The sequence below is a fragment of the Coregonus clupeaformis genome, unplaced genomic scaffold (assembly GCF_020615455.1).
Source record: "Coregonus clupeaformis isolate EN_2021a unplaced genomic scaffold, ASM2061545v1 scaf0215, whole genome shotgun sequence".
In the NCBI taxonomy this organism is placed as follows: domain Eukaryota; kingdom Metazoa; phylum Chordata; class Actinopteri; order Salmoniformes; family Salmonidae; genus Coregonus; species Coregonus clupeaformis.
In genome coordinates, this window is record NW_025533670.1 from 44,879 (window position 1) to 61,398 (window position 16,520).

The 16,520-nt window shown below is 43.9% G+C and overlaps 1 protein-coding gene across 3 annotated transcripts in view; it reads left to right on the top strand.

The window, feature by feature from the left end:
- Positions 1 to 16,520, top strand: part of filip1l (filamin A interacting protein 1-like) — a 41,661-nt gene that overhangs the window by 20,426 nt on the left and 4,715 nt on the right. The window contains exons 1-2 of one of the 3 annotated variants that reach the window (XM_045214200.1): positions 8,180 to 8,347; positions 12,551 to 15,371. In XM_045214200.1, the coding sequence (XP_045070135.1) occupies positions 12,666 to 15,371 (2,706 nt within the window). In that variant the 5' untranslated portion in view covers positions 8,180 to 8,347; positions 12,551 to 12,665. Of the gene's footprint in view, positions 1 to 8,179; positions 8,348 to 12,550; positions 15,847 to 16,520 lie in introns of those variants that run through there. The other 2 variants (XM_045214198.1, XM_045214199.1) reach the window with 2 other exon arrangements.

A 16,520-nucleotide genomic window follows, 5' to 3' on the forward strand; every position in this document is an offset into this window, starting at 1 on the left:
AGGAAAAAAAATCCAGAAAATCATATTGTAGGATTTTTTATGAATTTATTTCAAATTATGGTGGAAAATAAGTATTTGGTCAATAACAAAAGTTTCTCAATACTTTGTTATATACCCTTTGATGGCAATGACACAGGTCAAACGTTTTCTGTAAGTCTTCACAAGGTTTTCACACACTGTTGCTGGTATTTTGGCCCATTCCTCCATGCAGATCTCCTCTAGAGCAGTGATGTTTTGGGGCTGTCGCTGGGCAACACACACTTTCAACTCCCTCCAAAGATTTTCTATGGGGTTGAGATCTGGAGACTGGCTAGGCCACTCCAGGACCTAGAAATGCTTCTTACGAAGCCACTCCTTCGTTGCCCGGGCGGTGTGTTTGGGATCATTGTCATGCTGAAAGACCCAGCCACGTTTCATCTTCAATGCCCTTGCTGATGGAAGGAGGTTTTCACTCAAAATCTCACAATTCATGGCCCCATTCATTCTTTCCTTTACACGGATCAGTCGTCCTGGTCCCTTTGCAGAAAAACAGCCCCAAAGCATGATGTTTCCACCCCCATGCTTCACAGTAGGTATGGTGTTCTTTGGATGCAACTCAGCATTCTTTGTCCTCCAAACACGACGAGTTGAGTTTTACCAAAAAAGTTATATTTTGGTTTCATCTGACCATATGACATTCTCCCAATCCTCTTCTGGATCATCCAAATGCACTCTAGCAAACTTCAGATGGACCTGGACATGTACTGGCTTAAGCAGGGGGACACGTCTTGCACTGCAGGATTTGAGTCCCTGGCGGCGTAGTGTGTTACTGATGGTAGGCTTTGTTACTTTGGTCCCAGCTCTCTGCAGGTCATTCACTAGGTCCCCCGTGTGGTTCTGGGATTTTTGCTCACCTGCACACACCCCTTTTCCGTTACTTATTTTTTAGAATTTTTTGAAACAAGTAATTTTTTTCATTTCACTTCACCAATTTGGACTATTTTGTGTATGTCTATGTATAAAAATCTATTTAAATTACAGGTTGTAATGCAACAAAATAGGAAAAACACCAAGGGGGATGAATACTTTTGCAAGGCACTGTATCTAGCAATGATCAACAGACAACTTGACAGAGCTTGAAGAATATTGTACAATCCAGGTGTGCAAAGCTCTTAGAGATTTACCAGGAAAGACTCACAGCTGTAATTGCTGCCTAAGGTGATTCTAATTGTATTGACTAAGGGGTGTGAATACTTATGTAGAGTAATGAGATATTTCTGTAGTTCTTTTTCAATAGATGTGCATAAATGTTTTCACTTTGTCATTATGGGGTATTGTGTGTAGATGGGTGAGAAAAAAATAATATTTCATCCATTTTGAATTCAGACTAACACAACAACATGTGGAAATAGTCAAGGGGTATGAATACTTCTGAAGGCACTGTATTTCATGCTCCTTATGGTTAAGGTTGGGATTTAGGGTTGTGTAATCTGATCCTAGATCTGTGGTAACCTGAGACTCCTGATAATCCAGGAGAAATAATAGATAGACAACTGACAGCTGATCTGGATCTAAGGATCGCCCAGGCAGACCCAGATCTGTTAGTAATGTCTGTTTATCTCTTCTGTGCTTCCTATACAGTTTAAGATGCCAGAGCCATGCAGATACTGCGCTAATCACTGGCTGAGGATAGGGAGTAGAGACTGCGGCCAGCCAGAGCTATAGGAAAATAGCATGTTATGTAGCCTAAGTAGTGTGTTTTCCCCTGCAGTGTGCTCTCATAGGAAGCCATAGTGGCTTAGTGGCTGAACTGCTCCTCAACCGACTGACCACACTTGCGCCCTGCCCATCTGTAGTGTGTGATATGTGATCTGTTTAGCCAGGCCAAGGCTCTAGGGTGAACCTCAAATGGCACCCTATTCCTTATATAGTGCACTACTTTTGACCAGGGCGCTGTGCTTTATAGAGAATAGGGTGACATTTGGGACGCAGGGGAAGGCTTATTCCTGCCAGCAGCTCACTAATATGTATGTAAGAGGACCAGGACGTCTGTCTGTAATGACCCCAGGACCTCTGTCTGTAATGACCCCTGGACCTCTGTCTGTAATGACCCCAGGACCTCTGTCTGTAATGACCCCAGGACCTCTGTCTGTAATGACCCCAGGACCTCTGTCTGTAATGGCCCCAGGACCTCTGTCTGTAATGACCCCAGGACCTCTGTCTGTAATGGCCCCAGGACCTCTGTCTGTAATGGCCCCTGGACCTCTGTCTGTAATGGCCCCAGGACCTCTGTTTTTAATGGCCCCAGGTCTCAGGACCTATGTCTGTAATGGCCCCAATCCATTGTGTCTCCTGTGAAAACAGCCATTGGAAACATCCTCCTCCAAAGCACTCCAGAGCTGCAGGATCAGTCAAAACACTTGAGAAGTAATTATTATCAGCTGCCTGCGCCCAGAAATGGCAACAGACACACGCCCTGTCGACAACACACACACACACACACACACACACACACACACACACACACCCCTCCTCTCACCGAAGGCTAGAACAAGAGTGTGTCCTTTATGAGGTGATGGTAGTTATTTTGTCCTAAATTATGGCCTGTTTGGTGTCACTCTTCAATCTCAACTGTTACATTGTCATTTGATATGTACCTATAATCGTCTCCTGGTGATGTCACACCATGGAGTCATTTGTTTTGTCCATTATGCCACTGCCTTGATATAGATATATTATAAACTGGGTGGTTCGAGCCCTGAATGCTGATTGGCTGACAGCCATGGTATACCACGGGTATGACAAAACATGTATTTTTACTGCTCTAATTACGTTGGTAACCAGTTTATAATAGCAATAAGTCACCTCGGGGGTTTGTGATATATGGCCAATATATCACGGCTAAGGGCTGTGTCCAGGCACTCCGCGTTGCGTCGTGCTAAGAACAGCCCTTAACCGTGGTATATTGGCCATACACCACACCCCCTTGGGCCTTATTGCTTAAGTATACCATGTATAGTATAGCCTGCTGTAAAAACACGGAAATGTTTCCAATGGTTTTTCCGCCATTCATTTTTCACATCGTGAATTCTACAAAAAATTCAAATGAATTGTGTGTTTAATGTAGGCTTACCTTGGCATGACGTATTGATAGCCGTGTAATTCTCTCTCGGACAAGGTGAGTTTTATCAATATATTCGCCTCAATTTACTCAAAACAATTCGCAATGCTAATTGTTGATCAAAGTTACCTTGTCCGAGGTCAAAACGTCACGCCAGGGTAAGCCTACACGAAACACAGACCTTCTATGAAGTAGTTCTAAAATCCCAGATGGAAAAATTAAGGGTGAAAATACGATTGGAACCATTCCCGTGTTTTATGACTCATACTGTGGTACTCAATACTATATATTATGTAACACTGATACAATACTATCAGGTAGACTATTTCTGAGACAGTATAACTGGGAAGAAAGACATACCTTTTACTCCCCTGAGGGGTTGTGGTGGTGGTGAGGAGGGGTATGGGGGTGAAGGTGGTGTCCATTTAAACACCTGTAAAGCAGCCCTCAGGATGTTCAGACTCCACAGCCAGCCAGGTTATGTGCATTTTGTTACGAGGTCAAAGGATCCCAGACTCACCCTGGCCTACTACATACTCAGTTCTGCCTTTACTGAGAGAGAGAGAGAGAGAGAGAGAGAGAGAGAGAGAGAGAGAGAGAGAGAGAGAGAGAGAGAGAGAGAGAGAGAGAGAGAGAGAGAGAGAGAGAGAGAGAGAGAGAGAGAGAGAGAGAGAGAGAGAGAGAGAGAGAGAGAGTGAACACACAGTAGCCATATGGATGTGATTAAGGGACTAGTGATGTCATATGTGTCAGGTAATCAGGCCCCAGGCATGGAGTGAGGATCACGCAAACATGTGTCTCAGTCTGCACATTCCCACAGCACTTGCAGCCTGCACACTCCCACAGCACTGACAGTCTGCACACTCCCACAGCACTGACAGTCTGCACACTCCCACAGCACTTACAGTCTGCACACTCCCACAGCACTGACAGTCTGCACACTCCCACAGCACTGACAGTCTGCACACTCCCACAGCACTGACAGTCTGCACACTCCCACAGCACTGACAGTCTGCACACTCCCACAGCACTGACAGTCTGCACACTCCCACAGCACTGACAGTCTGCACACTCCCACAGCACTTAAAGTCTGCACACTCCCACAGCACTGACAGTCTGCACACTCCCACAGCACTTAAAGCCTGCACACTCCCACAGCACTGACAGTCTGCACACTCCCACAGCACTGACAGTCTGCACACTCCCACAGCACTGACAGTCTGCACACTCCCACAGCACTGACAGTCTGCACACTCCCACCACTCACAGGGTGCAGAGAGTCCATTTGTCATCTAGGGGCATGGTTTGATTCCCAAATGGTGGGTCATGGTGGTTCTTCCTATATGGTATAGAACTTGTGGCTTGAAACATTGGTTTTATTCACTTGGCAAGTCTCAAGAGAAGGTCACTTGAACCAATAATGTCTTACAAAGGCCTGATGAAGCCATGAGACCTTTATAAGACCTACATAAATGCTTTACAAATCATGTATAAGAAAATGTAATATAGACATAAGCGATATTCAGCACAACACACTTTGGGAGCTGTGGATACATACAGTGCCTTCGGAAAGTATTCAGACCCCTTGATTTCTTCAAAATGTTGTTACGTTACAGCCTTATTCTAAAATGGATTAACTAAATACAATTCCTCAGCAATCTACACACAATACCCCATAATGACAAAGCAAAAACAGGTTTTTAGAAATTTTAAATACCTTATTTACATCAGTATTCAGACCCTTTGCTATGTGACTTGAAATTGAGCTCAGGTGTTTCCATTGATCATCCTTTAGATGTTTCTACATTGGATTGGAGTCCACCTGTGGTAAATTCAATTGATTGGACATGTATTGGAAAGGCACACACCTGTCTATATAAGGTCCCACAGTTGACAGTGCATGTCAGAGCAAAAACCAAGCCATAAGGTCGAAGGAATTGTCCGTAGAGCTCTAAGACAGGATTGTGTCTAGGCACAGATCTGGGGAAGGATACCAAAACATTTCTGCAGCATTGAAGGTCCCCAAGAACACAGTGGCCTCCATCATTCTTAAATGGAAGAAGTTTGGAACCACCAAAACTCTTCCAAACTGAGCAATTGGGGGAGAAGTGTCTTGGTCAGGGAGGTGACCAAGAACCCAATGGTCACTCTGGCAGAGCTCTAGATTTCCTCTGTGGTGATGGGAGAACCGTCCAGAAGGACAACCATCTCTGCAGCACTCCACCAATCAGGTCTTTATGGTAGAGTGGCCAGATGGAAGTCACTCCTCAGTAAAAGGCACAGACCGCTTTGAGTTTGCCAAAAGGCACCTAAAGACTCTCAGACCTTGAGAAACAAGATTCTCTGGTCTGATGAAACCAAGATTGAACTCTTTGGCCTGAATGCCAAGCGTCACGTCTGGAGGAAACCTGGCACCATCCCTACGGTGAAGCATGGTGGTGGCAGCATCATGCTGTGGGGATGTTTTTCAGCGGCAGGGAATGAGAGACTAGTCAGGATCGAGGCAAAGATGAACGGAGCAAAGTACAGAGAGATCCTTGATGAAAACCTGTTCCAAAGCACTCAGGACCTCAGACTGGGGAGAAGGTTCACCTTCCAACAGGACAACGACCCTAAGCACACAGCCAAGACATTGCAGGAGTGGCTTCGGGACAAGTCTCTGAATGTCCTTGAGTGGCCCAGCCAGAACCCGGACTTGAACCCAATCGAACATCTCTGGAGAGACCTGAAAAAAGCTCTGCAGCAACGCTCCCCATCCAACCTGACAAAGCTTGAGAGGATCTGCAGAGAAAAATGGGAGAAACTCCCCAAATACAGGTTTGCCAAGCTTGTAGCGTCATACCCAAGAAGACTCGAGGCTGTAATCGCTGCAAAAGGTGCTTCAACAAAGTACTGAGTAAAGGGTCTGAATACTTATGTATTTAATTTTTTATTTTTTATAAATTAGCAAAACTTTCAAAAAACCTGTTTTTGCTTTGTCATTATGGGGTATTGTGTGTAGCTTGATGAGGGAAAAAAATGATTTAATCAATTTTAGAAAAAGGCTGTAACGTAACAAAATGTGGAAAAAGTCAAGGGGTCTGAATACTTTCCGAAGGCTCTAGGATTGTGTGTCCATGGGAAATGTTCTCTGAAACCACACATTTTCACTCAATCTAGCTGATTCATGATACTCTACATTCCATTTCGGAGTGTCAGAGGAAGACTCATGTACCAAGACATTACATAAAACAGGGATTCGTTTTTCCACTATTTATAATTTGGCAGATGCTTCACATAGAGAACATGTTTGTGTGGCCAACTTTCATGTTCAATGAAGAACATCTGGGATCAGGAGCACTCTGTCTAGGATGTGTTGGAAATGTCCCGATTCAGAAATAGACAAATTCTAATTGGGCTTTCTAAATGAAGGAATGTGTTTACGTCAAGAACAAACAAATTGTTATAAAAATTCTAGAAAGATCATGACAGAGTCAAATGTAATCAGTATTTGGTTGTTTGGTCCGTTGTATAATCGGGGGTTATCACCACAAAATGTTCTCAAGAAACTTGATTGCACCGTGTCAAATGACGTATTTGTTTCATTGTGGTTGCTGCAATTTTCAAACCACTAACAAGGAGGGAGGGGGTTGTTTGGTTCCTTGCTCTCTGGCCTTCAATGGACATCTCTATTCTACATTGTCTTGACAGTATTTCTTAATTTTCTACAGCTTGGCAACCAAGCTTTGGCTCCCATTGTGAAGCTGTGACATCTGATTTAGAGGATTTTGGGACAGGAAGTGTCCCAGCGTTTCCTTGATTCCTCCTAACGAGGATGATTGATGTCATGTTAGGTCCGTGCTGTTGCTGTGGACTCCATTGTTTCAGCGAACAGCTGATGTTCTGTCCGACGATAATAGGGACATTGAACCGATACGGGAGGACAATTTACTCAATGATCTCTATTAGCAGGCTATGTCCAGGATTTTTGGCCGCTGAACTTAATGCAGTTGGGTACTAGCTCAGTCTAAATTAGAGTGTAGTTTGCTGCCAGCTATTTAGTGTGAATCTATTATTTTGCTTGCGTGAATTGAAGTGGAGAGAGGAGTCTTGGTAACAAGGGAAAGATAAGCACACTGTAGAATAGATTGAGAAATGAGCCGTCTGTGATAATACGAGGGCTGTAAATGTGAATTGTGAGCTGTAAATGTGAGGACAGTTTCTAGATGAACGGTCATGCAATAAAAGTCCTGACAGCACTCGATTAGCAGTCCCTAATAACGGTCTTACATACAATCCATCATTATGGATTAGTAGAGTACCATATACTATTGCGGTATGTTTGTGTTGTCGATTGTGTGAAGTGTTGCATGTAAATGTTTGGCATGTTTCTAATTCGGTTCGGATCTAATAGTGTAGTACAATAATACATTCCATACACATTTCCTTACTAAACACGGTTGTCGGTCAAGTTAATTGTGTCTTTTCTTCCTCAGTTGAATGCATGACTCTTACTGAGGAAAGCCAGAAGGAAATGTTGTAACCTAAAGCGCTTGTCTCTCCTCACCCTCTGCCTCTGGAGTATAGACAGACCAGAGAGAGCAGATATTTCACACGTTACAGACGTCGCTCAACACTTTTCCTCTCTATTCTTGTTATAAAGCCCACACCACACCTAGGTGGACACACACACACACACACACCACACCTAGGTGGACAAACAAACACACACACACACACACAACCACACCTAGGTGGACACACACACACATACGCTTAAGCCCACATGCAAATAATCTGTCTCTCTCACACACACACACACACACACACACACACACACACACACACACACACACACACACACACACACACACACACACACACACACACACACACACACACACACACTCACACACACACTGAAACACACACACACTGAAACACATACACACACTGAAACACACACACACACTGAAACACACACACACACTGAAACACACACACACACACACACACACACACACACTGGAGCACACACCCCTTTGAGAGGCAGGGAGGCTGTACAACACAAAGTTCCATATAAGGGCATGTTGATGATGTAATGCTCCAAAGGCAGGGAGCATGCAGTGAGACATCTCTTATTGTTTGGTCTCCCTGCTGGAATGTCCACATCACAGACCGCTGTGTGAGAGCTGAGAGACAGAGAGAGTACTGCAACATAATGAGCTTCAATCACTGAGGCTGCCACCGGACAGACCTATGGAACAGGTAGGAGGCAAGGCAACTTTAACTCAACTTAGCTGCTCTGTTGGTTCGTTATGGAGCACTGTGACTGAGTGCAAGGGGGATAAGTACAGCTTTGATATTTACATATTCCGTTCGGTTAGTGTAAAGAATTGATTTCTGACTCTGGGAAAGTTTTGTCTTTTGGGATAAAATTATATGCAATCTGTTAGAAATAAATGTTTCATTCAACAAGTTCATGAAAAAATGCTGAAACAATTTTGACAAATTTCAGTCTGATATTTTGGAAACTGTGATTACAATTGAAGGGATGCTAAGTACAGTAACTAAATATTGTAACAATTTGTGCACAATATTCATTCCCTAATTGTGATTTTCAAACGTACCATTGAGGGAGGACATTGGTAGAAGCTGATTCAGTGTGTGAAGTCATGAGTTAAAGCTATGGTTAATTCAGTGGTTCATTTCGTAAGTGTAGTTGAACGGGCCACTCAACACTCACACGACACTCTGTCTGTGAAAATCCGGGGGAAATGTGCATGGTGAAATAAAAAAGATGATAAATGTTATTTGAACCTGCTCTCCTGTGAAAGATTAATCACTTCACATACTCCATGATCTTTGTTTCTGAGTGGTACGTTTATGAACCAACAAGTTAAATTAAGTTTGAATATAAAACTCAGATATTACAATGAATTCAAGAACCTGAAAAATAATTGTTTTTATTATGAGCTATTGATTATGTAACATACAGCATAGCCAGCTAAACCCCTAAAATGTAACTATTAAAAATAAAATATTAAACTAGCACAGTCATTCAACTAAAGGCATACAAATACTGCCTATAATTTTATGAACCCATACTGCTTACTGATTGCCCTCTGCTGGACGTATCCTGGCTAGCTTCCTATGTCTCTTTCATAACGCACTCCAGGAAGAATCCTCCTAACAGACTGACTGCTTCTATCTATTTACACTAAAAACAGGCTTCAGGATCAGACATGAACAGATCATTGTTTTATAATGTATTTTGTAAAGTATGTGTATGCTCCTGTGTGAAAGAGGAATAGAAGCTTGGTCTTAAAGGGACTCCCTGTTAAAATAAAGGTAAAATACAATCTGGTGTTTTAAGGAAATGGCAGGAAATTGACTTCTATAACAACGGCATTGTCTTGGACATTAACTTCTAAAACATACACACAAAATACTGCCATGTCCTGTATCATCTCAGCAGCAGCACTGTTTACTGCCATGTCCTGTATCATCTCAGCAGCAGCACTGTTTACAGAGTCTGAGCCATAGTTTCCAGCTCTGAGGCCACTGGCCACAGCTGCTTATTTAAATGTGAGGAAAGCCCTCTGTGGCCTTCGCCGTAATAGTGGGCATGGTGACATCCTGCTGCTGGCTGTGTGTGTGTGTGTGTGTGTGTGTGTGTGTGTGTGTGTGTGTGTGTGTGTGCGCGAGCGTCTGTATGCTGATGTTGCTCAGAAGAGGTCAGTAGGTGAATGGTTGGTTTTGGGTTAATAGCCATCTGCACCCGCACCCACTTCTCAACTGCTTACCATGCAGAATGCACCACTCTATTTTCCATGACATAGAAACTCCTTATGGGAATGTACCGTTTTAGACAGACTGACTCTATTTGGAAAATTGGCAGTGACAAAATAAATAGTTCAATCAAGTGTGGCCTTGTAATCACCATTCCTGTAAAATCCCAAAGGTAATCGCGCAATAGAATTCATTCATTTAGAATAGGATTCGGTAGTTTTTCAATGATTAATCAACAAAGTTGCTGTTCTCTGTAGCTGACATCTTGTATAACCAAGTTTGAATGCAAAGCCGTATAAGGATGAACTGGGTAAACTAATACATCATTCATTGGCAACCGTTGAGAATTTCAAGTGGTAACTGTCATGCCTCTCTTATTCGCTTTTCAACCATATACATTTACATTTACGTCATTTAGCAAACGCTCTTATCCAGAGCGACTTACAGTAGTCACAGTTGACCCACTGGCAGTTGAACTTCTGCTCTCCCAAGTTTTGTTATTCTATTGTCAAGTCCCACTTGTCCAGCAGACTTCTGAGTCCATGGGAAACAGAATCCAACGATTGTCCCTTAGGAGGGATACAGTATTCTTATGTCAAGTGATCAGGATCCTAGGGAATACATGCCATTTCCTCACCAGAGACATCATATAGCCTACTATGCCTTGGCTGATCTCAAGCACCTGATTAATAATACATGGAAGTTTCCCTGAATGTATCTTCTGTTTGCATAATGTATCTTCAGAATGTAACCCTTTCTGTTTAAAAATGGGGAAACCAGGTCGACTTGTACTAACTAGCAGAGTCTGAAGTCCAGGACCTCGGCTCAGTTCACATTCTATTCTGGTTTGATTACATCACTGGGAAAATAGTGGTAGTGGAGATAACTGCTAGAGTAAACAAGGATATAAATAAGGCATTCTAGCTACATTTGAGGATTTTCTATGGCTGACAGTCCTCTGCTCTGTCTTAACGTCTCAGCAATATTAATAGACTATCATGATTTTCAAAATGTCTTCAGATATTGTAGAACTGATTATCCCACAAATTCCCATTGTGAACTTTCTCAGTGGGGACACTAAAAGCATTTACAAACTCCTCCCCATCTGATGCTCCCCTGCTGTACATCAACTTCAAGCTAATCAGCTTTGATCATCAGATCTCTGGCACAGTGGAACATGTGGAGCATATGGAACATGTGGAACATATGGGACATCATAGGATTAACATCATAGGACATTAACCCCTCCACCTCCTCCATTCGGAGTTGACACACAGTAGGGGGACGGGTACAGGAACCTGCCCTAGCCCCAGCTCTACCAGGGACCTGCCTTAACCCCAGCCCTACCATGCTGATGTAATTAGTGATCACTGAGAGAGGCCCTCTGTTTATCCAGCCGGGGGGGGGGGGGTTCCTTCAAATATATAACCAGAGAGAGAGGGAGGGAGGGGGTAGTAGAGGAATCCCTTAATTAGGGGATTGTTCCATGCCAGTTCGACATCTGTGCTAGCACGCTGGCAGCTGCACATGCAGCAGTCATAACATCCCCTCCAACGCTGCCTGGAGCGGAGGCACACTGGCCCGGTGAGATGCATACCCTGCCAGCCACCGTGACCCCAGCTTCCCCCGTGATTCTGTTACATATGCTGTGCATACAGTAGACTGTACAGTTACATGGGCCGACGCTTACACAAGTGCACACTGTGAACTCAGTATTACTCTAGACATTAAAATAACTACAATGTAAGTTTAGTTGTTTCTTTAAGCAGGGTAGGTGCTTCTAACAGGTATGAAAGAGGACTGTACTCAGTGGGACATTTCAAAAGCAGCAGTGTGGTTGAATCAGGGTTTAGTCTACAGTTTGATTTGGGCTGATGGGAGTATTCTTGTCAGATACGGATCAGGGTAAACATTCAGCATTCCAGAAAGGTCTAGCCACCAAAGCCAAAGATCAGGGTACATTTGGACAGAACATCCTCACACAGTAAAAACATAGCATTTTATCCAATCTCTATTCTCTTTTATTTTTAGATAAAGTAGATAAGTAATACAGGACATAAGTAATGCAAATCCAAAATAAGGGTAATCTAGATATTTTAGTTGTAAATCAATTTGTAAAAGAATGACTATAAGAAGTACTATTTTGGACTCACATGTCACATTTACTACAGCATGTAGAGTTTCCAACCCATGTGAGAGTTAACTGCTATCGGGGGATCTAAAAAGGAACACTGCAAGTGTATGTCAGGCTACCGATCTGGGAAAGTTACAGCACAGTTATATTTATCATCTGTTAAAGTTTCCATTACAAAAAATGTCAAACCCCTTCAGAAATCCATTCAGTATGGTCAGACAAATGTGACACCCATGAGTGTTCATGGTCTATCTGCATTCCTACTAATAATAGGCCCGATGGCACTTTGGGAATAAGAATTAGACACATTTCACATTTCACAAGCAAACAACCAATGACAACTGTCTACCAAGCTGATATACTGTATATTGTTTATATTATATTATTGATATTGTGTTGTGTTGTGTTACGTTGCTCCCTGTGTCATCCATCCCTTTCTCCACCCATCTGTCTGTTGTCCAATGTGTGTATCTGTGAAAAGTTCAACATTCTTTCTTTCTTCTAACTTTTTTTCTTATTTTCTTCTTCTTGTGTTTTTCTTTCAGACTGAAGTTGCTCATTGACCAGGAAAAGGCCTATCAGGAAAGGAAAGAGGAGGAGAACAACAAGAAGGTCACCAGCCTAAAGGAGGAGCTGACCAAGCTGAAGTCCTTTGCGTTGATGGTCGTGGACGAGCAGCAGCGCCTCACAGAGCAACTGACCCAACAGACTGCTAAGGTCCAGGAACTGACCGCCAGCGCATCCCACGCCCAGGAAGAGCTGAGTTCCACTAATGCAAGGGTGCAAGAGGGGGAGGAGAAAGTTTTTCGCTTGGAGACGGAGCTAGGCGACCAAGCCAGTCGCTTCCACCAGGAACAGGAGACCATGACAGCCAAACTGACCAGCGAGGATGCCCAAAACCGGCAGCTCAAGCAGAAACTGTCCATGCTCAGCCGGCAGCTGGATGAACTGGAAGAGACCAACAAGACCCTCCGGAGGGCTGAGGACGAGCTCCAGGAGCTGAGGGACAAGATCAGCCGCGGGGAATGTGGCAACTCCAGCCTCATGGACGAGGTGGAGGAGTTACGGAAAAGGGTTCTGGAGATGGAGGGGAAGGACGAGGAGCTGGTCAGAATGGAGGACCAGTGCAGGGACCTCAACAAGAAGCTGGAGAAGGAAGCCAGCCAAAGCCGTAGCCTGAAGGCTGATGTGGACAAGCTGAACCACAGGATCATGGAGCTGGAGAAACTAGAGGATGCGTTCGGCAAGAGCAAACAGGAGTGCAACGCGCTAAAGTGCAATCTGGACAAAGAGAGGACCGTGTCAAAGGTTCTGTCCAGAGAGATGGACGTCCTGAAAGCGAGGGTTAAAGAACTGGAGGCCGTGGAGGGTCAGCTGGAGAAGACAGAGCTCACCCTAAAGGAAGACCTCACCAAGCTAAAGACGCTGACGGTCATGCTGGTGGATGAAAGGAAGACCATGGCTGAGAAACTGAAAGCGATGGAGGACAAGGTCCATAACAGCACTGGAAAACTGCAAGCTGAGCAGGACAAAGTCACAACAGTGACAGAGAAGCTTATCGACGAGAGCAAGAAAGCCCTAAGGTCGAAGGCTGAGCTTGAGGAGAAAATGTATGGCGCCACCAAGGACAGGGATGAACTCAAGGCCAAGCTCCAAGCCGAGGAGGAAAAGAGCAACGACCTGCAGTCCAAAGTTACCATGATGAAGAAGAGGTTGCAGTCACTGGAAGCTGCAGAGAGGGAATTCCTGAGGAACAAAGCCAAAGAGGAAAGCATCAAGGCACCCATCGCCAACCGCTCCCAACAAGAGGAATACAAAGTCAAAGACCTTACACAGGAAGTTGAGCGCCTGAGGCGAAAACTTAAAGATATGAAGGTCGTCGAAGACGACTTGTTGAAGACTGAGGATGAGTTTGAGTCGATGGAGAAGAGATACTCCAAGGCACAAGAGCGAGCAAAGGCCTTGATGGAGGAGTTGGAAATATCCAGGAACGAGCTCTCAAAGTACCAATTGGCAGAGAAGCAAGAGTCCAACCAGGAGCACATCCTCTACAAGCGTCTGAAAGAGGAAGAGGCTAAGTCCAGCCATCTGACCCGAGAGGTGGCGGCCCTAAAAGAGAAGATCCATGAATATATGGGCACAGAGGAAAACATCTGTCGCATTAAAAATGACCACTCCACCTTGCAAAGAAAACTGACTCTGCAAGAGGTGAGAAATAAAGAACTGGCCAGAGAGATGGAGACCCTCAATCGGGAGCTGGAGCGATACCGTCGCTTCAGCAAAAGTCTCCGCCCAGGCATGAACGGCAGGCGTTTCTCAGACTTACAGGTGTGCACCAAGGAGGTACAGACAGATCCAGCAGACTACCTTCGACCCAACTACAAAAGCATCGCCCCACTGGAGCGGGCCGTGGTGAACGGAAAACTGTACGAAGAGAGTGACTCTGAGGACGATCCAAACTACAACAATGAGTTGCCCCTCGCCCAATGTAACCCCTCCCTCATCAACAATGTCAACAACCTCAACAACAACATCAGGAGAGCCAGAGTCCCCTTCCTCAAAACCAAAGAAAGCCACAACCCAGTCAACGGGAAAGTGCAGGTTCCCAGACAGAATGGGAACCATGTGCAGCAAGGAGACGTGTTTCTGACACACAGCCCCGGGCAACCACTGCACATCAAGGTAACCCCAGACCACGGGCATAACATGGCCATGCTAGAAATCACCAGCCCCACCGCGGAAAACACACAGTCATACACCAGCACTGCAGTCATCCCCACAAGCGGTGGTCCACCCAAACAAAGAATCACCATAATTCAGAACGCATCCATCTCCCCGACTACCAGAAACAAAGGTCAAAGGTCCCCCTCGTCAGATGGTTCCCCCTGCACTCCCGATCGAGCCATATCTCCCTTCACCATGGCCACCTACTCCAGAGCGATGACCCCAGACTCCTCTGGGTCGGTCACTCCAGACAGGGCCATGTCACCCATCCAGATCGTGTCAGTTACAACAGGCACTCCTGACCGGTCCCTGTCCACGGAGCCGGTAGAGGTTGTGGGAGGTCACGCAGTCTTCAGGGTGACACCAGAGAGGCAGAGCAGCTGGCAGGTTCAGAGGTCCAACAGCTCCGGCCCCAACGTCATCACCACGGAGGACAACAAAATCCACATTCACTTAGGGAGTCCCTTCATTCAGAGCTTAAACACTACACCCCAGCCTGTGAGCCCATGCTACTCACCTGGGCAGGAGCAGAGAACTCCTATATTATCCAATGGTGCCCCTGTCAAAGGCAACAGCAAAATCACAAGTAGCATCACTATAAAGCCAACATCCACCCCAATCAAAAGGCCTTCACAAATTACAGTAAGTAATGCCTATGATTGACTGATTCCCCATCCCAAGATACCTAATTAGTAAACCCTAGTTTGCTCGCTACCCACTACCATCGCCTATCCCAACCCAACCTCCTCAGTCCCTAGTCATCCTATATTGCTCCCTCCACCTCTATTTGACTTGATCTGTATGAAGAGAGGCCGACCTAAGCGCTTCTCTGTTTGTGTTTGGGGTTTGTTTGGTTGGTTCTGTTTGGAAAGATGTTCGCATGCATGAATTGTCATTCAAATACAAACCAAAACAATAACCCTTTGAAGGCACTAGTAGTAAGAAACTTTTACTGAACACCGGGGTAACTTTACTGTATATGCTATTTGGTAAATATACCATGTACTAAGACTATTCACTGATGGACCGTTTCAATTCTGTTTAAACTTCATATTACACTACTTGCATTTTGTTTAAGCCGATTTATTTTCTAAATATTAAAGTGTGCAAAAATGTCTGTTTTAGTTTGTCATCCATGCCTGCATATTTCATTTACTCATTCGAAAGTGGTAAACCCTGCATGCTGAATGATGAAAATGAGGAATATATTTCAAGATTCAAATATATATATATAAATGTGATTTCTGCATGTTTTCTAACTCTTAGTTTTTATATTTTAGTTTTCAGTGTGATCTAATTTTCACTGCTCAAGTGCTACCTTAACTATTTGAAATAGTATTCAATCAATACAACCTCTGATAGCAGTCCATTGTCCTTCAACCATCAAGACACAAACATACAATGAATAGGGCATTTTAAAGCCACTTTATATATATATATATATATATATATATATATATATATATATATATATATATATATACAGGTAAAAGTCAGTAAATTAGAATATTTTGAAAAACTTGATTTATTTCAGTAATTGCATTCAAAAGGTGTAACTTGTACATTATATTTATTCATTGCACACAGACTGATGCATTCAAATGTTTATTTCATTTAATTTTGATGATTTGAAGTGGCAACAAATGAAAATCCAAAATTCCGTGTGTCACAAAATTAGAATATTACTTAAGGCTAATACAAAAAAGGGATTTTTTAGAAATGTTGGCCAACTGAAAAGTATGAAAATGAAAAATATGAGCATGTACAATACTCAATACTTGGTTGGAGCTC